The 27134-nt window shown below is 31.3% G+C and overlaps 4 protein-coding genes and 1 long non-coding RNA gene across 8 annotated transcripts in view; 3 read left to right on the top strand and 2 right to left on the bottom strand.

The window, feature by feature from the left end:
• Positions 1-290: 290 nt before the first annotated feature.
• LOC143195576 (uncharacterized) lies at positions 291-11476 on the bottom strand. Its single transcript, XM_076402849.1, has 5 exons — positions 11063-11476; positions 9924-10169; positions 5075-5234; positions 4868-5021; positions 291-676 (listed from the first exon to the last, which is right to left on the bottom strand). Exons 1-5 carry the CDS (start codon positions 11329-11331, stop codon positions 432-434), a joined length of 1074 nt encoding a protein of 357 aa, XP_076258964.1. The 5' UTR covers positions 11332-11476; the 3' UTR covers positions 291-431.
• A 674-nt stretch (positions 11477-12150) lies between these two features.
• On the top strand, positions 12151-13083 carry LOC143195587 (ARL14 effector protein). Of its 4 annotated transcripts, none has more exons than XM_076402861.1 (4): positions 12151-12256; positions 12320-12464; positions 12516-12677; positions 12733-13083. In XM_076402861.1, the coding sequence occupies exons 2-4, from the start codon at positions 12346-12348 to the stop codon at positions 12932-12934; spliced, it is 483 nt and encodes a 160-aa protein (XP_076258976.1). In that variant the 5' UTR covers positions 12151-12256; positions 12320-12345; the 3' UTR covers positions 12935-13083. The 4 variants fall into 4 exon arrangements, with proteins under 4 accessions (XP_076258976.1, XP_076258977.1, XP_076258975.1 ...); XM_076402862.1 differs by having other exon boundaries at positions 12166-12265; XM_076402860.1 differs by having other exon boundaries at positions 12201-12261.
• On the top strand, positions 13001-19274 carry LOC143195582 (phospholipid phosphatase 5). Its single transcript, XM_076402854.1, has 5 exons — positions 13001-13222; positions 13271-13455; positions 14591-14755; positions 14816-15016; positions 19147-19274. Exons 1-5 carry the CDS (start codon positions 13152-13154, stop codon positions 19245-19247), a joined length of 723 nt encoding a protein of 240 aa, XP_076258969.1. The 5' UTR covers positions 13001-13151; the 3' UTR covers positions 19248-19274.
• Positions 13855-14412, bottom strand: LOC143195602 (uncharacterized). Its single transcript, XR_013005565.1, has 3 exons — positions 14302-14412; positions 14062-14130; positions 13855-13986 (listed from the first exon to the last, which is right to left on the bottom strand). It is a non-coding gene; the product is annotated as an uncharacterized LOC143195602 (long non-coding RNA).
• Positions 19275-19433: 159 nt separating the features above from the next.
• LOC143196323 (uncharacterized) overlaps positions 19434-27134 on the top strand; it is a 47908-nt gene continuing 40207 nt past the window's right edge. The window contains exons 1-4 of the mRNA XM_076403988.1: positions 19434-19514; positions 23290-23654; positions 23720-23941; positions 25325-25537. Coding sequence (XP_076260103.1) covers positions 19512-19514; positions 23290-23654; positions 23720-23941; positions 25325-25537 — 803 coding nt within the window. The 5' untranslated portion in view covers positions 19434-19511. The remainder of the gene's footprint in view (positions 19515-23289; positions 23655-23719; positions 23942-25324; positions 25538-27134) is intronic.

Raw genomic sequence — 27134 nt, 5'->3', positions numbered from 1 at the left:
AATGTATTAATAATTTTAAAAAAATTGTCGTAAATAAATCCAACTGGAAAGAGAAGTCATATTTATATTATAAATAAATGTTTCCATTTCTGTTTCATCTTCATGAACTTATTGAACAACCTATTTTACTCAGCAATCTTGGTGCCACAATTAGGGTAAGCAACCATTTACGTAGATAAAGACAGTACTGCTATTTGAAGTAACTCACTTAAAGCTATATCTCAAGTGGACGCGACTTGTCATAAATGAACCATAAAAAACGACTGTATAAATATTATCCATCAGAAAATTCACGATTTTCCAGCTCGAATCTGAAACGATGAACAGTCACATATGTTTCTCGTAACATATCAATTTTAAATGGTTAAATATTCGAGCAAGAAAGAGACAACAACTGTTAAGAATTATGCTAAACGATCGCCGATGATCATTTACTGAATCCCTTCGACGAAAGCCGTGTCGTCCAGCGTATGCAACCAGTTAAATATCATCATGTTCCTCTCGTACTTCGACAGCGGTTTACCCCTTTCTCTTTCGACGTCTCTGATGGTGAGGGGCAAATTTTTACCCGCTCTCGACTTGGCCGCTCTAAGCATAGCCGCGTTGGTGCTGCTACTGGTTGTTGGGCTTTTACTAGGTGTAGGGCTCGAACCTGGTACCGCTAATCTAGTTGGACCTGAAATATTAAAAAAATAATTGTATGCTTTCTAATAACGATTTATTGTTTTCGAACAATGTTATTGTCCTCTTATATTAGATGCTGAAAATAATCCCTAATATTTTGAAGAATATGTGTAGTCTATTCAAAGTATTTTGAATATACGTCATCAAGATGTTTAATGTATTGCCTGCCGCAATTTGTAAATTCGTTTTAGAATCAGACAATGTTTTCCTTTTCATTTTATTCGAATTAAAAAAAGGCATACTGCAGTCTGATTAGGTTCGAACGCGTAAACAGATGTCGTCCAGTTGTCAGACGTATGCAAAATTCTTGAAAGCAATAGTGATAAGAGTTTATAACTCTAACCTACAAACTATTGTGGCTGTATAATGAACTGTAGTTTTCAGATGTACTATAATGTTAAAATAAATTATATTTGATAACATTCTTATTCGATACTTCGATAGCTTCTGTCAAATTTTGCTACGTTGCCATTTAGAAGCAATCGAGAGATATTTTGGATTTCACACTGACGCTGTTAGGAGCTCTATCTTGTACGGTTAAGAATGTTGTTGTTTATAGTTTATTTGTTCTTGTACTGGCCGTATTTTGATTATGAATGCTAGATACTAATGGATAAATTGTGGATTTGTGAATACTGTCAAAAAAGCTATTGTAACGCGTTTAATTTTTCACAGACTTTTGTCCATTCAATTCTTATTTTAATTTTGCAAATTAGATTTAATTCTATAGCAAATTCATTATAATTTAAGCATAATTGACCCTGCGAAAGTAAAAGTACTGATAAATATAGCTCGATGTCCCTTCGATCGTATAGTTATCTAGATCATAAAAATTGAAAAAGAATCGTTGAAGTTAGGTTCTCTTAAAGATTTTTAAGGGTAGTTTACCTGTTTTGGTAAAAATATTACTACTTCTAAATTTGAGTGTAATCGATAAGGAATTCATAAAAGTGCATCAGAGGCTGAGAGATGAGAGTTATTAAAATCCGATAAAATTATGTCTGTAGCCAAACTAGCTGCTAAAATTCCATTCGATATTATGTTCTATGAAACCCGAGCTAATTTAAGTAAGTGGGAATTTTAAAACATTAGATTTATTGACTGATATAAATTTAGATAATATTCGGCAAGCAAACAAATTGACTTCCACAGGTACAAAATATAAAATTGACGCTACAAGTGTTGAAACATGGGTAAAAGAGGTCAAAAACACAGGATGTGTTTTATATAAGACACAAGTGTCTGAGTACCTACCCTACTTTAAATAAAGAAGATTTTATGTTAATCATAATAAATGAAAGACAATATGAAATGTTAAATGAATATAGCCATGAAAGTATACTTGTATATTCTAAATACAGGCTTAATACATTTCGATTTGAATTGCATTCTTTGCAAAAACGAAATGCAATGAATTGAGAGGTACTAAAAATAGCACTTTTTTATATATTGTTAAATAAATTATATTTGTTACCTTACATGTTGTTTTATTTTATCATTTTCATATTAAAATTAAATATGTTTATAAAAGGCGAAAATACTTAGACATAATATATGAACTTAAAATACTAAGCAGTAAACTCTAAGTTAAATTTAAACTTGAGTTTCAAGTGATATTTTAGTTCATTTTTGAATTCGAGAATATATATTATACTCTTCAAGTATACGAATAATTCACCAGAACTATAATTTTGGTTTGATATTGTAGTGTTTATTTATTGCAAAATTCTTTTAATATTATATGTTTATAGAAGGTCCTTTATATTACATTTTTACAATACAAATATTAGGTTCTATGGTATTAGGTTTACTTGTGAATTCAAAATAATTTATTTTATTTTAATTATACTGTTCAAATATACGTATATGTTTCAATAACTGGCAACGTTGCAAATTGAAATATTTCTGTGCATGCAGGGATTCTCCAGAAATAGACTGTGGTAAAAATATGGACCTGCATCATATTTTTTCGTCATTCCGGTTACAGGTAACTCCATTGTTCTCTTCAACAATTTATTCTCTAAAATAGTTGTCTGGTACATCTTATTTTATAAAAAATTAAAACAGCAATTTATATTTTATCTAGTATGTCCGATATTTTAGACTAATTAAAGCACCTTAGCGTCGTATTGGTTGACGCAGTGGTCGAGGTGACAGGAAGGTTCTACTGTTGTGATAATCGCGGATTCTAATCTTGCTGGTAAATCAATAATTTTATGTTTAACATATGATTATTTATTAAGTAAGAATGCAAAATATCCGGTCCTGCCCAGTTACATCTTAGTTGGTAAAAAATGTGACCTTAAGATATGAAGGAAAAGTGTTCAATGTCAATAAAAGTCATCGTATTTTTTTCCGCCGTCATATTTTTCATTTTGGTTTGGTTTGGTATATAAAATTGGCAATATAAAAAGGCTCTTTTTCGAATTCTAACTTGGAAATATAATTTTTAGAAAATCATAACTGAAAATTATAAAAATATTTTTTCAGTACAGCTATATTCGTTCACATTCCTCGAAAAATATTTGGACGCGCTCACAAAAGTTCTTCTTCATCTACTAGATACTTGAAAAGTTGCTTCATTTGCTCTGATCGGTGGTATATGTCATTTAAGGCTAGTATTTCAAGAATAGTACTTTTCTGTCATCATACGTACTTCTTGTCTGAAGAATGGGCAAGGTTTTAATAATACTTTTTCTTAAATCCATTTGTATAACAAATGTATAGCATCAAATAGCCAATACTTATTAGTGAATAGTAAATAACCTGTTTTTTTAGCGAAAAAAAAACAGAAAAAGAATTACCTGGTTTTATATTTTATAAACAAATAACTATTAATATTTTCTGTTTTTACTTTAAAGTTTACTCGCGAGTGATAATAAACATAATTTTAAATGTATTTGGTACAAATATTATTGTAGGTAGTCGGTGAAATAACGGTTTAACTTTAAATTTTTGTAATAAAAAACAGAATGTTGAAGGAAAATTCACTATTTTTTGCACAATTTATCATAACATCCCGTCCCTCTAAAGCAGAAATTATGTGTTTATTTTCTGGTGGTTCATGACTTATTATAACTAATGATTTATTAATGATGCTATCAATATTATTTCGAACTTGAATAATAATACTGCGTTCAAAATTTTTAAATTATTGATAACGTAATTCCAGTAGGTTTGATTTTTGAACTTCTAGCATACACTGTAACAGATCGTTCTGTATTTTTAAACGCACCTCCTTTAAATACTGCATTCCTTAGGTGCATTTAGTTCAGCCGAATTCTAGAATCAGATTCTGGAAAGTCCAATTTAATGCAATTTATAGGTTTTGATAAAACTTTCATTTTCTTTGACATATATAACATTGCTGTATATATATATATATATATATATATATATATATATATATATATATATATATATATATATATATATATATTTATTATTTATATATATTTATCCAATACATAGAATCAAATTGAGCCATAATATGACCCTAGTAATGCATATTCCATGCAACTATGAAGATATATTTTAGGGTTTAGAGTTTTAAAGTGTAGAAAAGACATGAACTTTTTATTTTCAAACTTAAGTGCTCTAAATCGGTGACCTCTATTTTCGTCCAAGCATTATCGCCACCAAAAAGTAAGCAAAGAAATCATTACAACGCGTCTTTTTGTTACATCCGCAAAACCATTTATTTTTTAAATAAATGTCTACTAAATTTACGGGTGGTACTTTTCCCTCTGCTGCTTTCTTAATTATAATATCCGCATGTAAGATTAATTAATTAAATTAAAGACCACTTCTATAGCCACAGTAATTAATATTGTTATTTTTAACTGGCGCTTAAGAAAGTCGCGTAAAATTCCGATATAAATATCCGATATCATATGCGGGCCATACGGCGATGGACTAAATGCAGCGAAACCTACACTTCGACACATATCCGCGTCGTTACTTCCATGGATCACACTTCCATTGCATTATTATAACAAGAATTACATCACTATTACAAGAAGAGATTTTTTTGGGAGCTGCCGCGCTTATGCTCCAGCGCTTTATGAAAATATTGAACAGCTTCAATAGACCTCAACAACTTACTATAATTAAATACGTGCACCCAGAAAGCGTAATTGAAAATCAACTTAATGCGTAAAATTAAATAACGTTTGTGACTAACCAGCAACAACAACAGATTGATTGGCCGAATCGATGCTAGCTTGAGCAGTAGATGGTGTGATTTCCAAACGGTCCAAGTTAAACTCGCTTTGTGACAAACGCTCCAGGGCTTTGTAAGTAGTCAGCAGACGTCGTCTAATGTAGTTCTGTCTCACCTAGAATAGTACAGTGATGAAAAAATTCATCGCATGTGTACGCTTGTGAGTACCTTTTTGTTTACTGATCGTATAAAATCGGCTGCAGTAAACGCTGGAGGAGGTGGAGTGCTTGCTGGAGGCTGGGTAGTACTGCTTGACTGACCCCCATGTGGCGAGGGCAGCTGAGAGGTGGATGCAATATCGCCAACGGCTACCCACGTGGAACATGATCTAAAACATTTATTGTTTTCATTTTTAAGGAATTTAATCGCAAATACAATAAACATCTAGTTCCATATAATAACAGGGATTAAAAGATCGCTATTATATATACATTATAATTTATTGTTACTGATATATTTAATAATGTTTAACACAAAGCTTGGACTTCCATACGATAAAAGATAATAATAAATTCTATTCTACATGGTTATCACTTTTATTATATTTTAAGAAAATAAAACACGATTATAATAGAATTAAATACTTTTTTAAATTATTTTAATTATTTGATTAATACATCGTTACTAGTCGTTTCCGTCTAACCGACAATTTGTCTTTATGCTAACTTAAATGTAGGTATATAACTAAGAGGACCCATCGGCCCTATCTCAGTCTCTGGTGAAAAAATTTTCTTACATGTCACTGTTCTATTTTTTATTATATGCTCCTCACTGCACAACACTACACAAGATCAGATGGTTTGTTTCTTTTTAGTCTGTGTCCTGTTCTGGTGGTATCCAAAAATTGCAATATATCAATATTAGTATGAGAATGGAGTCTTTCCTTGTACCCCCTTGCAATTCTCTTGATTTCTTGACTGACTGTAGGTATCTGAAGGTCTCGATGTAGGTAATCAGTCCTATAGTATTTGGGTGCACCCACAATACTTCTCAGGACTTTGTTCTGAAAAATTTGTATTTTATTAATGTTACTCTTTGCAGAACATTCCCATAATTGAGCTCTGTATGTCCATATAGGTTTCAATATTTGCTTATATAATAGCAATTTATTATGTACTGATAATTGTGATTTTCTTCCAATTAGCCAGTATATTTTCCTATATTTCAATTCCAGTTCTTTTCTTTTCTTCTTTATATGTTCCTTCCAGCGAAGTTTTGCACCGAGATTCATTCCAAGATATTTAGCGTTGTTGCTATATGAAATGATAGTGTTATTTAATGTTATTGGTGCTTGTACGGTCTGTTTATAGGTGAACTCCACATGTACAGATTTACTTTCATTAATTCTTATTTTCCAAGCTTTTGTCCAATTATTTATATTGTCACTTGCCTGTTGTAATTTTCGTGAGACCTCTGCACTATTGTCTCCGACAGCTATAATCGCAGTATCATCAGCAAATGTAGCCATCGTGATATTTTCCATTTGTGGTATATCATAAGTGTAAAGTAGATAAAGCATTGGTCTCAGTACACTTCCTTGTGGTACACCTGCTTTAGCTTGTTTTATTGTAGAGTAAGCTTCTTCTTTCTTGACTCTAAAGATTCTGGTTGTAATGTATGATTTTAATAGTTCGGTGTGTTGTTTTGGTAGCATTTTCTGTAGTTTATGAACAAGGCCTTCATGCCAAACCTTGTCGAAGGCTTGTGCTATATCTAATAATATAGCTAAGCATACTTTTTGACTTTCGTAGGCTTTTTCAATAACATCTGTTATTCTGTGGACCTGGTCAATTGTTGAGTGTTTGTTAATAAACCCGAACTGGTGTGTTGGTATTAGGTCTTTTCTCTCTATGATCGGTTTTATTCTTTTCAACAGGAGTTTTTCAAAACCTTAGATATTACTGGCAGCAGTGATATAGGTCTATAGGATTGTATTTCGTTTGGTGACTTCCCAGGTTTTGGGATCATTATGATTTCCTGAATTAAATACTGTTAAATAGATCGGAAGCTGGATGGAGTTGAGTGTGAAAAATTGAGTAATATATTTGTACAACAAAATACTATGAATGTTTTAGTGAAGTACAGGCCTTTGATAATTTGATGTTTTATTACAAAATACTCATCCAATCATCGATGCATTTTGACATTTTTTCAGTATTTAATAAGAGATGTTGCATCAATCGGAATAAGTGGTAATCAGAGGGTGCTATGTTTGGTGAGTATATTAGGTGTGAAACCTTCTGAAACCGAGCTTTGTCATGTCAGATTATAATACGTTACACCTTGCTAATCCCATCATATACACAACAAGACTTTATGGCTACTTATGGACTTCAAATTTGTTCTCTTCAACATTTTGTGCTTAGAATAGAAAATTTCCTTATTGGGTTGGCAACCAATAATACCGCGATGTTAAAACAGTTCGAAATGACATTTCCGGAAAACCCTTTCCATTTTCCTTTTATCAATTGGTAAGCTGCCTAAAAATTCTTTGTTTTGAGTTTAAACTGAAGTTCCGGCCAATAAGTCTTGCTATCCATTGTCTTCGAATTTTTGTAGTCATTCAGGCCGTTCTTTGCATTTTAAATTAAATTTTGCAATTAAAAGCAACAATAGTAGTATGATGGAATACCACAAATATTTAAGAGTGTTTGATGCAGGTTTCGACATGAGATTCCTTGAAATCAAATAAAAAATGTCGAGAATACAATTTTGATAGTTCTATATTATAATTAGCGTTTGTATATAGTAATAACTGAATGATAATAATAAGTGGACCTGTTTCAATGCGAAATTTGAGAAATTTGCGAAAAATTTGCGAAATTTCAAAATAATTGAACTTAATAGTAAGGTTAGGTTGTTTAACAATTGCTTATATCGATACTTCGCCTTATCACTATTAACATAGATATCGCTATCTAATCGCAATATTATTTTATTTGGTCATATATGCAATAGCAGTATAAAGAAATCGAATGTGTTGTATTTTATTTTCAGTGCCTGAAAAGAATTCTTTACAATTTGTTGTAGTTTGTGGGTGACGGTCTTAAATGACGACCTCTTGGCCTTTATTCCATTAAGCATTTTTTTCGAAATATCATATCTATCGGATACAATATCATTTTCATTTGACTGCGAGAAAAAGTTACTGACTCTTTCGAATAATACCTCAGCAAAACGATGTTGAAATTGGTTGTCACACATGACTCGTGTTTTCTATATAGATAAAAATTTATACAAAATCCGTAAATGCTAAAAGTATTTTATAAATTTCAATGAAATTTTGATATAAAGTTGCATTTATGAGTTGAGAATCTGCATTTAGCACTAAATGATTCAATCGCTTTTAGGGGCGATAATACACTCTCCTAGGGCTTCCTAGATTCGTTACAGTTTACTTACTTCACTACGAAGCCAACGATGGCGATGGATCAGTCACTGTTTCCTTGACAAACAATCGAAATAACAGACAATTTCCTTTTTCTGTGTTCAGTTTTTTTGCTTAAGGTAATAAATAATCAACTATGATATGCTATGTTAATTATGTAAGTGCTACGGTTTTTCTTTAATTAATGATCAAAAGAAGAAATAATTTTAAATAGAATATGCCTTGACACTAAGTACCTAAATATTAAACATGGAAAAAATTGTTTTTATATCATCATTATTACCAACATTGAATAAATATTCAATTTCCTAACATTATTAGGCGTTTATAGCACCAATGTTCAAGGTACTCCTTCAATTTCGAATTCAGGATTTACTAAGAAAATTAAGATTTACTTAAAATATACCACTGCATGTGTCGAAAATCTACTAGGTTCATAGAATATCTATATCTCCAAGAGGCCCATGAGAATTAAATAACAAATAAATATTCAGAATTAAAAGAAATACATCAGGAGTGTTCCAAATACTTAGTCCTATCCCTTATCTGCTCTATAATAGTGATATGCCTAAATTTATCAAGGCTTTTAGAGGGGGCAAGAGTCATTAAGTATCTATAGAGAGGCTTCAAGTAACTACTGATAAAATAATAGACTGGACCAAGCTATGCCGAATAAAACTAAATGAGCTCAAATTTGTCACTATCAATTTTACCAATAGACTTATTGCAACTTAATAACACTGCCGTATCAAATAAGTTCTCAATATTTAGATATGAGATCGGATATTAAATATGAAGTGGAAAGAGCACAATAAAATATATAGACTAAAATATATTTCTATGTAATATAGAATAAACAGTAATATTTGAGAAAACCATTGAGAGAATATGGTAGGAGGGCTGCTTAATAAGTTTTAACTTTTTGAATGAAAGATATTTTTTCAACAATAAAACGTTTTTATTTCTTAACGTAATCTTGTTTCTTTCACGAATCACTTATGATTCGGGACGGGACTTCCTCTTTTCTGTACTGGCTCTTGTATCGAGACAAGTCATATATTTAATACTTTCTACATTTTTTATTTCTTCCATATAATAGGTTTTCTCAAGGTGTTCAAAATATTCAACTGAAAATTTTTAAAAACTTTCCACTCCATTAATTCCACTCAAATATCTTATCCCCTAGCTATTTATTCAGGTTTAGTAACAGGAAATAATCACAGGCGGCTAATTACCAAGCATTACCAAGCACGCAAAAAATTACTTTTTCTCCATTTTTGTTAAAATTCAAGAGGTTAGCTATTGTCAATGGTTGTCAAACACGAATTAAATGAAACAGCTCGCTCAAAATATCACAGTAGTCTACTAATAGATGGCTGTTGATGACAACAGTGATGCATTTAAATTAACTTCGCGGAAAATTCAAAAAGTTACTAACTTATCAAACTACCTTCATATATTTCACAGCATAATAAAGATTTGTTTTAAGGCCTGGGAATTGCCACAACTTCAGCTCCATGAAAAGCCAGATGCTCTTTAATTACTAGATGGACTACAATTTTTTCTGGCAGTTGAAAACATGAATGTTTTTCTTTGTAAAAATAATAGTTCTCTTTGGACCTTTCTTACCTGGAAGTATGGTCAAGTCTGGCGTTTTCAAGAAGGAACCCGCTACGCTGTAAAGAGTTTAACGCCAATTCTGAGATGGCATTTCGAAGGCCTTGCAAAGTAGGTCTGTCTTCCGGAGATGGTAGTTGACTAATATCGCTGGTGCTGAAACTCTTCTGAAGGCCCACAGCTGACGAAAGAGCCGCGCAGCTTCGTATCAGTTCTGTCTCCTCTTCAAACCATAAAATTTCAGGTATATCAGCAGGTCTAAAATGTAAAATAAATCAACTTAAACTCTCCAGTTACTTTTATTATTTATTATATTGCTCCGTTGTAGTACCTTATCTGATATACACTCGAGACTTGCCTGCATTCAATGAAAATGTTGTTACTGTATTTGTAGACAATACTGCAATCCAAATTATTGCAGATAACAATACTTAATCAACCGAAAATTTATAAACAGCCATTACCGAAATATAATGCTGGACAGAAAAATTGCGAAACAAAATTAATCAAAATTAATTAGTGCATATTGATTTCACCAACAAAAGAATCAAGCCCAAGCCACTATCCATATATCAGAAATTTATCCCAACGATATATATAACAAAATACAACCAAATATCTTGGCATGACCCTTGTTATCTAGGAGCTAGTTTAATAAAAATATTCAAGAAAGCAAAACCGTTATTAGTTATAAATAAAACTCAGCGTACATAACTTATCACTTGTTATAATAAGCCAATACTGCCATATTTTAGGACAAAAATTAGATTTTGCAAATTGTTAGAGAGGTTTTATTCATCGTTTGTTAAAACTTTTTGATAACAAATAAACTAATAAACAAATAATTTTGAAACTTTCACCTGAGCAAGTCAAACCACATTATCTATGATAACACAACTATACATTTTAATGTAAATTAATTTTTAGCAGGTGCCCTTTTTTACGCTATCCGGTTTTAGGCGCCTAGAAATACTGGATACAAATTGTTAGATTTAACTCTAGATTTTATCGGTTTTATATTTTATTCTGCATATTTCTGGATATATTCAATTGCATAAGTTTAAAAATGCAATAACAGTTCAAATTTCGCAGTAAGCGACAATAAAAACAAAAACAATCGTTAAGCAAAACAACTGATATGTCAAAATTACCTGTTTTGATTTCTGCTGTCAGGATTTGGGCTATGTCCTCGGTCGCATTTCGAGAAGCTTAAAAGTCGCTTTCCTCCAGTCGTAGAATCCACAGAGCTAACGGAGAACAACGATAGATCCGTTGTAACACTTTCGTGACTAGGTGACCGTAAGATACGACAAGCCACACTCAAAACTGGCGTTTGCGGGGCTATTAAATTGGGCATGTCGCTGGGTGTAGAGGAAGGAATGTCAGCAGACGACATATCGTCGTTCGAGGCCTCCACCATGTGCTAATTTCGTTTATTTTCTACTAAAATGCATCACTTGTTTCGATAAGATCACAGTATTTCCCTCACTTGGGCTAAATCAAGGTCACAAGAAACGTAAATACACTTGCAGAGTTGGTTGTCGACTATTTAAGTTTTTCTGAACGGAATATGCTGAATTATAATTGACCAGAACAATACAAACTCTCTGTTATTTAACGGATCGACGGTTTGATACCAATTTTCAGTTACTAATTGTTTTATCACAGCAAGATGACCCGTTTTAAGCGTTTGAATTGTGATTCTGTGCTGGCGCGGGCGAATTAGGGATGCAACAGGACCTTAATGCGCCTGTTCCAGATTGGATGTGGACTGATCAATAAATAGCTTGGTCGTGTTTTAATGCGATATGATTAAGTGTAACAAAACTTCTTTGTTTCATTATATTTCAACTAGATCTAACCTATTCCAATTAATAGGGCACTCAGGTTTAATTAAACCAACGGGCCAGTAGATCGTTATACTTTTTTCATTAGTGGATTATTATCTTGTGTCAAATATAATAATAGGCGCAGTAAAATTTAGGCTTTTCAATTTATTTCATAACATCACATCATTTTTCACATTAACAATCATTTAATATATACAGATCCATTGTTTATTTAATATAGGCTCTAAGACTTAGTAAAATAAGAGTCTATGTATAAAACATGAAACCTTCTACGTAATAAAAAAACGCTATATCTCTAATTGAAGTACAAACACTGATACAAATTATTTACTGAAGATATTTATAAAATGTATAATTAGTTATGTATTAAATACTAGCCTATATTTTTGAAAGTGTTTTATTTTAGTAGTGTTTTTGTATGTTTTTTAGTGTTCTAGTAAACATAGTATCAAAAAGAAGAAATCTTTCTTATGACATTTAAGATTTAAGTGTGAGGTTAGGTTTGTAGGTTGTTTTTCTAGAAGTATTTGTTTATTAGTTATATCTAAATTAAACCAGCACCTCAAACTACAAGAGTAGTCAATATGCAGAGTGACAGTTCAGATGAGGAATATACTTATCCTCGAAGGGAAAATAGGACTGCCAGAAAATCTACTGCACAAGCCACCCCAACACCTGTGGTATCAAGTTATACAACAAGAAGGTATAAATAATTACTAATAATTTAATGGAATCTTGAATGCTTTGATTGTAGACAAGCTGCTAGAAATGCCTCAAAAGCAATTTCTGCATCATCTTTTGAAAAGTCAATGGAAACATTTAATCCAGATTTAAGTCAGAGGGAACGTAGAAAAATAAGCAAGAAATTTACATCGCCTGCAGTAAAACGTCCAGCAGGAGCCATATATGATGATAAGTGAGTTTTAATTTGTATATAATGCGTCTTGTTCATAATTCTTGCCTATTTTTAGAGGAAGGCATATTTCTACTGGTGTTGATTTATGCGATTGTCTCAATGAGAAGTGTCCAGGATGTTGGTTTGAGTGTTTAAAATGTGAAAGTACAAAGTGCGGAATTGAGTGTAGGGTGTTTCGAAAATATTTAATGGATACTATTGAATACCATGGGTATGATAAAAGTATAAAGAATCCATTGGATCCAAAAACAAATTAAGATTTGGGTTATTTTTTAAATCTTGTTCGAAATTAAATATATTTTTTTCAGATCAGAGTAAACTTTATATTTAACCTTGTATTATTATCAAGATATAAGTTTTATGTAGTTATATGTCAATATGAAGCATTATTAGTTATGTCAAAATTCTTGTGATTTAAACTTAGAACATATAGCTAAAATGAATAATTTATATTTAACTTAAATTTGTCCCAATATGGAATATCTAGATTATATAGATCACATATCAGAAATTTCTTTAAGGATCATCTTGTATTTATTATTTTTGTAAGTTAAAAATAATTATATATACTTGTTTGTAATTCCAATTTATAGGTGGATTCATGGTCATGCACCTTTTATTCGTCATATTGAAGAAGATGAACTATGGATGTATCGATATCCATCAGTTCCTTCAATAGTCCCCAAAAATGTCTTACTTATTGTCATTATTGTTGGCCCTGTTGTTATGTTTTTAATTGAATATTTTCACAATAGACGAATAGAAGATATAGTTAAAGGTAATTTATAACATTAATGCCTCCATTACATGATTAATGTTACCAAATATGGTTTATCGAGGGTATGTTTTCAATATTATGTAGACTTCCATAGTTATTTTATTGAGAGATAGATAACGTTTCAATATTATTAGGTTATGAGTTAAAATTTTATATTCATGGAAAAATAGATTATTCTAAAGTATGGTTTTATGTTATAACTTAACTAATTATGAATTAGTAGGTGCATTGAGGTTTTATTATATGTTAATGACAAAAAAATATATAAACGAAATTTTATGTTTATGTTACCTTTTTGGTACATTATTCATTGGGGCCTATTTTATAAACCTACCGAAATAGTATATCACTACATTTATTCTTATAAGTTAATTATATAAATCCATATTCCCAAAGTATTCCTAGTCCATAAGTCCAATTCATGAGTGTATGCTACTTTTCCACATTAATTTGCAGTAAAGATTTATTTTTCATTTTGTGACTTGTAGTTCCATATATATAGTGTATATCCTTATGCTTTGTGAAATACACCTAAATATTTTATTGAAAATAAAAGCAAATTAAAAAATTGTAATTTCAATATATCCTGATATTATTCCTACATACTTTCCATTTCTATATGTATTTACACTGCCTATTTACTTCTATTTTTCTTTTGCTTACAGTATAGTTTTCCTAGAGAGACAATTGTTTTATATAGTGATTAATTTTTACTGCATGTTGGCATCAACGCTTTGTAATTGTTTGTAGAGCTCTGAGCTTCGATTACTAACTTAAATAATTCGCAAATTTTCGTTTCAAATTCGTGAATTTCTCATTCCTTTTTTAACTTATTTTAAAGCTTACCAATGAATTGCGCATACGGGTATTGAACCAATTGCAATTTTTTTCTGAAGTCCCTTTTAATGACATTAAGAGAGCTTCTTCTAAAAAATTCTTCTCTCAGTTAAAGAAAATAAGTATTATAATAATAATATGTTTAGTCAAGGGCGGCTTTAGGCCAACATCAGTATTATTTTAATACGTGCTATTAAAATGACTGATTTATTGAAAAAAAGGTATGTAACCAGTAATATTAATTGTGTGGAGGAGGCCTAAGAATTAAATAAAACTAATATTTTCTCAATAATTTAAGGAATGTATGCTTTATCCTTAATATATGCCCTGAATGCTGTGCTAACAGTTACTTTAAAATTATTAGTTGGAAGACCTAGACCAAATTTTTTTATTAGGTGCTTTCCAGATGGATATGGCACGGATATAGATAACTGTACGGGAGAATACAAAAGTCACATGGATGGTAATTACAACTCTCATACCTAGTAATATTTAAGTAAAGTAAAAACGATATATATTATAGGGAGGAAAAGCTTCCCCAGTGCCCATACAACTTTTGCTTTTTCTGGGATGTTCTTCATGACTATCAGAATGTTTTATCTATTGAAAATTAGGGAGCCGATAAGGGGAAAGGGTTTCAGGTGTCTCCTATGTAGTTTTCCGTTAATCATCGCCATTCTAATTGCTGTTAGCCGTACTTGTGATTATAATCATCATTATTCAGGTAATACATAGTGAAACAAATTAAAATAATAAACCCAGTTTTAACATCAACTATTTTGTTAGAACCAAGAATTAATTTTTATCAGGGTAATCTATTAAGAGTATGAATTATTACAGATTGTTTCCTTTGGACTCAAAATCTCAAAACTCAAAATCAAAATGAAAAAAAATTTCGGAAAAGATGGTTCTAGTGTGGCAAAAATGGTCTTGATTTTCATTATAATATCTTCTAACTTCAATATGCTTACTCCAACTAACACCAATTTTTAAATACCATCACAATAGTGCTTTCCTGGAATTTCAACAAAATTTATTCTTATGGTGGTTATTACTTCGTTTATTAAAAATCGTTATTTTTTTAAAAAATTTTTTGAGGCCTGAGGAGTCAGTAGACAATTGAAACAAACAAAATTTATATTTGGTCTTGAGCTGGGTGTGTTTTAATAGGTCTATTGAAAAGTCCACGGCCTACTATAGTAAAACACATTTTTTTGGCAAAATAAGTTTTTTTATTCAACATAATTCCCTTCAAGGGCGATACACTGATTATAGCAACCTTCCAACTTTTCGATACTATTTTTGTAGTACGATTTGTCCTTTGCTTCAAAATCGGCCTCAGTCTCGGCGATCACCTTCATTCAACGAAAATGTCTTCCCAGCGAGCATTCATTTTGAAATCTGAGAACAGGAAATAGTCGCTGGGGGCCAGATCTGGAGAATACGGTGGATGAGGAAGCAATTCGAAGCCCAATTCATGGATTTTTGTCATCGTTTTCACTGACTTGTGACACAGTGCATTGTCTTGGTGAAGCAGCACTTTCTTTTTCTCCAAATGCGGCCGTTTTTTTCAGCGATTTCCTGCTTCAAACGGTCCAATAACGATATGTAATAGTCGCTGTTGATGATCCTTCCCTTTTCAAGGTAGTCAATGAAAATTATTCCATGCGCATCCCAAAATACAGACGCCATAACTTTGCCAGCCAACTGTTGCGTTTTCCCACGGTTTGGAGCGGGTTCATCGTGTTCATGTTTCGTCCACTGCGTTCACCGTCTTCAGTGCTTATTTCACTACGTCTTCTTCAGATTCAAATTCTTGATGGTTGATTTTCCTGGGGCAGTCTCCGGAAACTCGGCATCAAGCCAAATTTTTACTTCAACTGTATTTTTCTCTTCAAAAAGCAATATTTTATCAACACGCTAAGCTCATTTTTATCCATTTTTTCACAATAACAAAATTTGCTTCACTCAAAATGCTATAATTCACAAACTAATGATCCGACAGCTGTTAAATGTATGCACGCATCTTCTGAGGGTTATTGCTAACTAAAACACGTAGAGAATTCTAGTAGGGCCATCTATGTGCCAGGCCGGGGACTTTTCAATAGACCTGTTAGCGGGTTTTGGTGGAAAATGTTTATTTTTTCTATAATCCTAAGATTTTTTACGAATTTTTGCATCTAATTAAATCAAGTTTCAAAGTTTCCTTCATAATTTGAGTTTATTACTTTTTTGTTTATTGAAAATCGTTTTCCACCAAATGTTTTTTGACGCTTGAGGAGTGAGTTGTTAGAGGGTGCTAAATTTGGCAAACAGGGTAGTGAAATAATTTATATTTGAACTTGAGCTGACTGTATTTGAGCGTGTTTAGGTGGAAAATGTTTATTCTTTTGTAAACCTAAGATATTTTGTGAATTTTTGCATCTGATTAGATCAGTTTCAGTTAATAATTTGAATTTATTGTTTTACGAGTTTGGAAGTAATCAAAGTTTTCAAGTTTTAAAGTTTTAAAGTTTCATTTATAATTATTAATTATATTATTATATTAATCGGATTAATCGGAACACAAAAATATTTGAAATTCTATTTAAAACATCACTTGCCTGCTTGATTGGCGCAGTGGTCAAGGCGACAGTGCGCTTCTCCTACTAATCTAAGAGCTCCCAAAGGTTTTGAAAGAGAATTTCAGATAAGATGTTCTTTTGACATATCATCTCTTTCACTCTTGCGGTTAGCACACGGTACAGCGGTAAAATGCTCAATTTTTAAATTAATTAAGAATGGATAATTTTTTAAGGACTTTTGATAGGCTTAATATCGATATACAGATTTTAATATTTCTTTAACATTATAAAAAAACATTATATAAACTTTAACATTATATAAAAAAATTATTTTCAATAAACTTTTTAAATGGATACTTAATTTTTAAGATTTTTGATACAATTTTGGTACTTAATCCATATTTTTCTCGGCGCCTGACACCACTACTTACAGCACTCTTTCAACATACCTATTTTATTTTCCGGACGTAATCAGTGTTCCTTATTATTTAACAATAGAATTATTGTGTAACAAATTAATTGTACGTATTTTGGTATTTAAATAACATCATATAAAAAATACAGCCTTACTGAAATAATTTGATTCTTTTTATGAATAAAATTTAGCATCTTGCATATTATAAAAAATCATAAAAATATCTGGCAACGAATTAAATATTTTTCTTAAACCTATAAAAAGTCGTTAGAAAAATGTATCCATTCTTAATTAATTTAAAAATTGAGTATTTTTTAATTGAGTACAGATACGATGCGCACAAATGTCAAAATATTACGTTACGTTAAATTCTTGTTTTCTCTACGTACTATACTGCTGCGATAATCGCGGGTTCGAATCCTGCTGGGACGTTGACGTAAATTTGTTTGCGATTGTTTATATGTGATTGACAAAAGCCACGAATCCAACATTCAATCCAAAATGACCTTGTCGGTCAATGCTGTTTTTGGACGTTCCATGGATTATTTTTTTACGTTTATATTCGATTTTATTTACTATTTTGGAATCAATTTGAACTTTTCTTACAAGAAATGAATTTTTAGCCAACATTTTTTTCCATCGTTAACAGTACACTTCGAATGTCAAGTTTTGGATGTTTTTATGAAAGAGGAATTAACACATACAGTGGCGTCGAGTTTTTAGTACTACCTTAATAACTAGATGGTGCTCTGCAAGCTTATTGTGTAGGAATGTTCGTCAGGTCGGTCGGTCGGTCGGTCGAAATGTGTGGCTGTCGATACGATTGTTTGTCCGAACACTCACTACTATTTTTGGAAAGGAATTTGCACGAGAACTGAAAACACTGGTTGAAGAAAACTTGTTTATTTTAACACTGAATGATACATGTGGTCGACCAGAGAATTGACAGGCTATTAGGTTAAGGTGAATGAAGTACGCTGTGAAAGTGGTACTGTTACAAGTTGGTGGAGAAATGAAAAGAGAGCGGGACGTTTTTTTTTTCGTTTTCTAGATTGACCAGCTAGAACCAAATGGTCTTCGGCTGATGTCGCTTCAGATTCGGGATATGCTTGTTTTGCGAGCGACAGAGACACTGGGTTACGACTGGGACTGTCGTAGTCTGTTTACTACCGGGGTTTCTGGACGGGTAGTGATTTTATTAAGGTGTTATCATATGCTAAGGTTCCTATGGAGAACCTGACACTGAGCATGTTTATGACATTTTTCACAAACGGGATGCCTGATTCGAGGTGTGTGTTGACGTTCCTCATAAACCATGGGGCTCTGAGTAACGCACGGACTTTTTTGGATTGGAACACACACTCGGAATAGTTCAGGTTGTCTTTGTCAGACATACTTGTACTGCACCTGTGCTCCATTGAGGCAGAATGGACGGACTAGCATATTATACAGAGTCGCTTTCTGTGGGATTGGGAGTTTGCTTTTTCTGCAGAGTAGGGGAAATAATAGGCTGCCATTTCCTTTGCAAATAGCGTACTGGATTTGGGCAGACCATTGAAATCTGCGGTCGAACTGGAGACCGAGGTTTGAGACTGGAGCCAAGGGATACGTCATAGAGCGAGACGTCATCGTGATGGTCTTTTATAGCCTAGAACTGCATGGTACCAATCCACCGGCGCTGCCAACCTTTAAACTTGTAGCTGAATGCATGGTGGCCTAAAGGGTCGTGGCGGTCGCCACAATTGAACAAACTTGTAAATTTTTTACAAGTTACAATATAAATGAACAAAAAAAGATAATAATTAATTCTTGGAATCTATATATTTATGCCAATGTTAATCTTATTAACCCAATTTATCTCTATATTTTAATCAGATGTCATCGCTGGTGCCTTAATGGGGTCATTTATTGCGTACAATATATACTACATATACTTCCCCAAATTGTATGAACCAAAATATGTGACTGAAACCTAAAAAAAATAAATAAATATATCTAAGCAAGCGGTGACTTTTATTTTAATAAATAATGTAATAAACGTATATAATTCATTTAGTTTCTGTTTATTATCCCTAGACTCGATAATAATTAGTAATCCTAATGCTGATTTAAAACGTCAAATTTAGTTGATCTATAAAATTTATTGATTATTAAGCTGATTAAAATAACTTATAAAGACCCGTTTTTCAATTTAATATACGCCATTTATATTTAGTAGTATTTTGTGGCTATCTGAAAAAATGGTGAGTTGTAATACATAATTGATACCGCTCTTAAAAAAGTAATTAGTAATTCAATCTGTTGATATGCTTTTTTTATCAATTCATGGTCTTAATTGTTACATTTCTCCCACTTTTTATATTTTAATTTTCACTATTATATAAACTAAATAAAATTGAGTCATTGTCTTTAATTTAGATATCTAATGTTTTTCTCATTTTAATAAAACTGAGAACAATAATTTTACTAAATAATTCTTAGAATAGTGTTAACACTTGTAAAAGTGTATGCGCAATTACTCAGAATAATAAGTTATATAAATGTAATGAGTAATTAAAAAACGGATTGTAATTTGGATGGATTTTGTTTATCTGGTCGGCTGATTGTTTAAGATAACGAGCAAATCCAAATAACAACATTCTGTGTGTAATTAACAATATAATTTGAAACAGGATATTTAAGTTTAATAAGTAATTATAACTAACACAGATGACTTTTGTTTAGTAGCCTTTTAAATGTTTATTTATATATTGGTAAAATTTATAATACCACTAGTGTGAAGTTATTAGTGCCTTTTGAATTGGCACAAGAATGAATAATGAAATAATTAATAATTTTGTAATTAAAAAAATATGTTCAATTTTTCGACGACTCCACTTAAAAATAATTACAATTACATTACACTAGATATAGAACCTATACCATAGATTAGCTAGATATAGAAGGCTATTTCCCCTACTATGATGAACAGTTGTGACCAAAATATGCGTTTGAGAATGGGAAATTCTAAAAATATATTTCAGTTAAAATATTTTATTTATAAAAATATATAGACAATAATAATAACTTAAACTAGTGATCGCCTATTGGTCGAAATGCGATCACAATTTTTTACATTAATCATGTTTTTCTCATAATAAAGTAAAAAGAATTAAGTAATTTGAATCTGATATGGTACTAAAACTTATTCTGACAATATTTTCAACATAAAATCAGAAATATATTTGATATATAGTTTTAATTAAACTAATATATGTCTGTCTCATTTTAACAAAACCGAGAGCAATAATTTTACTAAATACTTCTTAGAATAGTGTTAACACTTGTAAAAGTGTTTCCACAATTACTAGTGTATGCGAATAATTAAGATATATAAATACAATGAGTAATTAAAAAACGGATTGTAATTTGGATAGATTTTGTTTATCTGTTAAATAACCTGGACGGGTGTTTGTTTAAGATAACGAGTAAATCCAAATAACAACATTCTGTGTATAATTAACAATATAATTATTAAAACAGGATATATAAGTTAATAAGTAATTATTACTAACACAGACGACATTTGTTTGGTAGCCTTGTAAATGTTTATTTACATATTGGTAAAATTTATAATACCACTAGTGTGAAGTTATGACTTTTGAATTGGCGCAAGAATGAACAATGAAATAATTAATAATTTTGTAATTAAAAAATATGTTCAATTTTCCGACGGCTCCAGTGAAAAATAATTACATTACACTAGCCATAGATTAGCTAGATATAGAAGGCTATTTCCCATATTACGCTGAAAAGTTATGACTAAAATATGCATTTCAGAAAATTTATGAAATTCTAAAAATATATTTCAGTTAAAATATTTTATTTATAAAAATATATAGATAATAATAACTTAAACTAGTGATTGCCCATTGATCGAAAAACGATCACAATTTTTATATTAATCATGTTTCTCTCGTAAGAAAGTAAACAGAATAATTTAAAATTGGTATGGTACTAAAACTTATTCTGACAATATTTGCAACATACGATTAGAAATATATTTGATTTATTATTTTAATTAAAGTAATATTTGTCTGTAAATTATAACACATAAAAATATATGCAAAGTATCTCTATAACCAACAGTCACTAATCATTTTAAATTGTATTTAATTACATCTAAATTCCAATAATCAATAAAATATTGATACAGTTATTTCTACGCCACTGGATATTATAAAAAAATCATAGGTAAGCTTTTCAGAACTGTAGCAACTTCAAATATAAACAACCTAAATATAGTCCGTTTACTAAAACAGAGAATCTGTCACCTGTACGTCAAGACTCAAACTCAAACGTCACAAGGTTGCCGCATCAACCCCGAGTTTTAGATTATTTTGTCTTTAACATACAACATAATTCTAATCTAAATAAATTAATTATATTTGAAAACAAAAATACTGTTTTCAAATACAATTTATTTTAAATTAGGGTACATCTAATGCATATATTATCGAAAGAGTTAAAACTACAATTCATTATACAGTTATATTAGTTTTTAGGTTAGCGTCGTGTTTTATTATATTTACGTTAACATATGACAACGGTGTCAACTAGTAGCAACACAAATCGAATTTTATAAACTGATTTCATTATATTTTATTATATTTCATTATACGTTCAGACATATCAGGCTTCATTCTGTCTCTTTTTAACTAGAGTAATGCTAATTAGTAAAATGAGAAAGAAAAATACTCCGAGTATAACTGTAACTGTAGCAACTTCAGAACATGGAATATAATAAAAATAAATATACTCCGTTAAATAAAACAGTGAACCTACGTCATCTGAGTTGATCACGTCAAAACGTCACAAGGTCGCCGCATCAACTCTGACATATAACAAAATTCCAATCTAAATAAATTAATTAAACAAAAATACTGTTTCCAAATATAATTTATTTTGAATTATGGTATATCTAATAAATATATCATCGAAAGAGTTAAAACTACAATTCATTATACAGTTATAATAGTTTGTAGGTTAGGGTTGTGTTTTATTATATTTACGTTAACATATGAAAACGGTGTCGACTAGTAGCAACACAAATGAGAGCAACTCATAGGTGTAAGTTAGAGTTCTAGGCACATTTTTTATATAGTTGTATCTCTTGGAGGCCGAATCCACCTAATTATCAATTGTATATCCACGTTGTCTTTGAATTTGTTTGGTCCTGTGCACTTATTGATTGTCGAGAGATGATTCCAAACTAGAAATCTCGTATTTCTACAAATGGTTTAATATGTTTTAACAACAGTTAATCAAATAATTTTAATATCGCAGGTAATAGCCAAATATGCCTGTATGATCCAACTTGTTATGCCGGTTTGTCAGGTTTTTTAAGCAGAATTATTTGAGTATCCTTAAGACATTCTGGAACATGGTTCAGTCCCAAACAGACATTGAATCTGTATATCAATATGATTATTGATTTTCGTGGCAGCTCTTTTAATAAAACAGGTGAAATATCATTCGGTTAGTTAAATATTCTGCGAATAATTCAGCTTTTCCATCGTTGCGTCGAACTCATTCATTTTGATCTTTTTTAATAGGCCTAGTAACTCCAATAATTGGTCTTTTAAATCTTCGAGTTGCTTTCCATAGTGAATGACTTTTGTCTGCTTCTGGGCTTAATTCACTTACGTCTTTTTCGAAGAAACGCTATTTATACTCTTTAACATTTTGATTTGTCTGATTACTAATTTTATTAAATATTGTTATGTCTGCAGCATTTCTGGTTCTGTAGCATACTCTTCTAGCTTTTAGAATAGTTATTATAGGTTTTAGAAAAATCAAACAAGATGGCTGATAAAATGATAGATGAAATGAGGTAGTTTCGCTTGAAGTAATTTTTACAATTTAATTTTTTTTAATAGTGCCGAGTATCTGAATTAGATTTAATTTCGGGACTGGAATACGAACTTCAAATCTTTACATGAATTAAGATCATACATTAAATTATAAATATCGTTTCAGTTACTTAAGTGGGGCCTGGCGGTCTTTCTTCTAGGAATTACAGCAGCTGCTTCAGATTATCGTTTACCTACTGATATAAAACCGATTGCATATTCAATAGATTTGGAACTAGATGAAGGAGTTTTTAAAGGAACCTCTGACCAATATGTAGGTTCGGAAACGATTGTTGTGAATGTGATAAATTCCGTCAACACTATAAAGTTTCATGCAGCATACAATTTTATTAACATCACTAATCTCACTGTTGAAGACAGCACAGTGGTTGGAATAAATGTTAATAATGATACCAATATAGTTACTGTTACTCTAGACTCCCATTTAGCAGAAGGCTTAGTTTTAAGCATTGCAATTAATTTTATAGGAAGGTAAATAAATATATTTGAGTTATATGGCTGATTCAAAATTTATTTTTTACTGTTTTTATTGCTAGGTTAAGTACCGAGGACATGTATGGATTTTACAGAAGTAGTTATACAGAAAATGGACAAACAAAATATTTAGCTACAACACAGTTTCAACCAGTCTATGCAAGAAGAGCATTTCCGTGTTTTGACGAACCAGCATTTAAGGCCAATTTTACTTTGACAATAACAAGTCCTAACGGTTACGCGGCCTTGTCAAATATGCCAGTTGAACATACTTCCAATGATACGTGAGTAATATCTCCACTGTATATTTTCCAAATGTTTCCTTTTCTTCTAATTTATACTGCTTGATTTATATTGGATGTAATCTTGAGAACAAGATCAAAATCAAAGTGAAATGCCATTATTGGTTCTTCGAACCTTAGTTGATTCAAGCCAGCCGAAATAGGTATAAGTGTTGAGAGTGCTCCTAGATGACAGACTCCAATGCCATAAAATGACGCAATAAAAAATATGTATTAAAATGCTCGTTTTGGAAATATAACAGATGGATTGAAAAGTACCCGGCCTACCATAGTAAAACACATTTTTTTTTGGCAAAATGTAGTCTTTTATTTAATATAATTCCATTCAAGGGTGATACACTGATTTTAGCGACCCTCCAACTTTTCGATACCATTTTTGTAGTACGATTTGTCATTTGCTTCAAAATAGGCCTCTCAACAAAATTTCTTCCCAGCAAGCGTTATTTTGAGATCTGAGAACAGGAAATAGTCGCTGATGGTCAGTTCAGGAGAATAAGGTGGATGAGGAAGCAATTCTAAGCCCAATTCATGGATTTTTGCCATCGTCTTCACTTACTTGTGACACGGTGCATTGTCTTGGTGGAACAGGACTTTCGTTTTCTTCAAATATGGCCGTTTTCGGCGATTTCGTCCTTCAAACGGTCCAATAACGCTATGTAATAGGCGCTGTTGATGGTCCTTACTTTTTCAAGGTAGTCAATGACTGTTGCATTTTCCCATGCTTTGGAGCGGGTTCATCGTGTGCAGTCCAGTGTTTTTCAACGGAGGATGCGATTATAGTGTATATACCTACCGTCCACACCGAATTCGTCGATTCCATTCATTTTTTTTATGAATTTTGATATGACACCCTACGGATTGCAAGTGAATGCCAACAAACCTTCGTTGGCCGTCGTCAAATCGTCCAAACAGAACTAAAAATATCCCAACAAACCCATTCATTGTCTTTCGTTGGCTCGGTCTGTACGCAGCATAAGTCAATAGATCATGGTTACCACAAACTTCACGCTGCATTCGATGACCTTCAGCTGCCTTTGTCTTCAAATTGATGTAAAAAGTAAAACTTCCCGCAAATGCAATTTATCGGCGCAAATTGAGATATTTTCAACGAAATGAAAAAATACTTGTTCATACTTCGGCTTCGACTAAATGACGTATACCGAAAGTGAACCCTGTGTGAGACTTCAACATGAAGTTAGTTGCAAATGTACCTTATGCGATTTACACACAGCATTGTTGTAAATCCTTTAAATTTAATCTATTTGAAAATTTCTATGAGTTTTGCCATTTCAATTATTGTATCTGCGTCCTCATAATATTACTTAGTGTTAGCACCAAATTTTTTAATGACGTCGATTTTTTTAGAGATTTTGTAACGACAAACTTTAGTTCATCACCACTGATGCCATCTTATTTAGTTGCGTTTGTGGTGTCCGAGTTTACTTGCACTCAAGTAGATACCATACCAGATGTCCCGTACAGTATATGCTCGACAGATTCTACATCTGTCCAAAGACAATTTGCTTTGGATATTGGGCCAAAACTGTTAAATAGTTTGGATATATTTACTAACTATACGTAAGTCTATCTGATTTTACATATACCTTTATCTTAGCCGGTCAGATTAGTTGCTCATTGATTAGTTCATCGAGTCACGCTAATGTGACGTGGGTGATAGAAAAAATAATAAAATAATAACTGTTTTACTGCCTAATATAAATCGATTTTTAATTTATGTTATCATAATATAATAAATGTTCGAGAATTAAGGAGCTTTATAATTTATTAATACGATTGTATATACATGTTATGATAAGTTTTTGTTATCGAGATGAAGTGTTCTATTGGGACTCATTTATAATTTCGTCTAAAATAATATTGTACTTTGATGATTCATTAATTGATAAATATAATGAATTTGTTCATATGAGTACAATTAATCCCATGGCTAAATATAATTTGAAATTTGAAAATAAATTGCAATTAGGCTCAATTGCTAAAAGGTATTTGACTGAATTTTTTGACTGATTTTTTGAAACTGAATAACTTGAATGATTATGATAACTAAACCCAGAAAGCCGCCGAATGTCATCTTTAATGATTTCGAAAATGACTAACTAAAAAATTCTTCTTAAAAGACTGGCGCCACTAATACAGGATAATAATATAACCGTAACAAATCAATTTGGATTCGTTTAAAAAACTGAGCTTTGGACCAAATTCATAGAATTACGGAAGATGCAAAGGCCATATGAAGAAAGATGAGTTTTTTTAGAGGTGCCGCAGAATTTTAGTAAGGTGTGACAGGAGGGGCTCTTAAAGTAAACAAGATATTTCTAGAGAATTTACAGATTTGCTAATATCTTATATTCTGGATAAAGCTCTTAAGATTAGCCATGATATTCAGAATAGAAAGAGATGAAAGAGCGAATGCTGTAGGGTAGTGTTTTGGGACAGTTGGCTATCGGTAAAGAGCACAACCAACAAAATTCAAGGCTAAGCAAGTTTGTATGAGATCGAAATTTGTCTACGTCAACCTTACACATAAAGTAAATTAATAAATTCCTATAAAGAGTAAATAATATTCAAGACAGCAAAATACTTGTAAAGAAACCGAAAGAAAGAAATTTATATTAAATGTATAAGAATGTATTGGTTATTCGGAGGAAATTCAGCCTTTTAGTATTTTGAGCTAGTATAGTGTACTACTAGCATAGAGTAATAGAGAGTCAACCCAATAGGTATCTCTGGCGAAAAGTTTTGCATGCCCAACATACAGATGGGGTTATATGGGCTATTCAAGTAAATTGATTGGCCAATTTAAATCTACACAATAGGTGCTTGTAAAAAACATGTCGCTGTGAAGACATTTGATTGGTTTATTGATACAGTTTGGCGTGATATACGTGACAGTCCTGATGTCACGTTAAATTGACTAATAAAATTTAAATAAAAAACAATTTAATTTCTGAAATAAATTTATTAATTCCAAAAAAATAAATATAACCTATAAAAATAAATATAACTATAAAATATAAATATTATATATATTATATATATATAAATATATATATCCAAAGAACTTTTGAACAAATCAAAATTACTTCTTCAATCTTTTCCCTTTTCTATATTTGTTTAGTACCATCAATTTAATCTATTATATATTTATTATGGG

This window comes from Rhynchophorus ferrugineus, unplaced genomic scaffold, assembly GCF_030347505.1.
Source record: "Rhynchophorus ferrugineus isolate W39M unplaced genomic scaffold, kcgeb_rfMv2 rfM4, whole genome shotgun sequence".
Lineage (NCBI taxonomy): Eukaryota > Metazoa > Arthropoda > Insecta > Coleoptera > Curculionidae > Rhynchophorus > Rhynchophorus ferrugineus.
This window is presented reverse-complemented; position numbering and strand designations above follow the sequence as displayed.

What these genes read in the sequence shown, in the direction of transcription:
- LOC143195576 (XM_076402849.1), bottom strand. Translation starts at nt 11,331, where the DNA reads ATGGTGGAGGCCTCGAACGACGATATGTCGTCTGCTGACATTCCTTCC. An exon ending in GACAGCAGAAATCAAAACAG is followed by an intron (nt 10,170 to 11,062) that starts GTAATTTTGACA and finishes TTTACATTTTAG; the next exon opens with ACCTGCTGATATACCTGAAA. An exon ending in AGACTTGACCATACTTCCAG is followed by an intron (nt 5,235 to 9,923) that starts GTAAGAAAGGTC and finishes TAAATGTTTTAG; the next exon opens with ATCATGTTCCACGTGGGTAG.
- LOC143195587 (XM_076402861.1), top strand. Translation starts at nt 12,346, where the DNA reads ATGCAGAGTGACAGTTCAGATGAGGAATATACTTATCCTCGAAGGGAA. An exon ending in TCAAGTTATACAACAAGAAG is followed by an intron (nt 12,465 to 12,515) that starts GTATAAATAATT and finishes CTTTGATTGTAG; the next exon opens with ACAAGCTGCTAGAAATGCCT. An exon ending in GGAGCCATATATGATGATAA is followed by an intron (nt 12,678 to 12,732) that starts GTGAGTTTTAAT and finishes GCCTATTTTTAG; the next exon opens with AGGAAGGCATATTTCTACTG.
- LOC143195582 (XM_076402854.1), top strand. Translation starts at nt 13,152, where the DNA reads ATGGAATATCTAGATTATATAGATCACATATCAGAAATTTCTTTAAGG. An exon ending in ATCTTGTATTTATTATTTTT is followed by an intron (nt 13,223 to 13,270) that starts GTAAGTTAAAAA and finishes TCCAATTTATAG; the next exon opens with GTGGATTCATGGTCATGCAC. An exon ending in AATAGAAGATATAGTTAAAG is followed by an intron (nt 13,456 to 14,590) that starts GTAATTTATAAC and finishes CAATAATTTAAG; the next exon opens with GAATGTATGCTTTATCCTTA.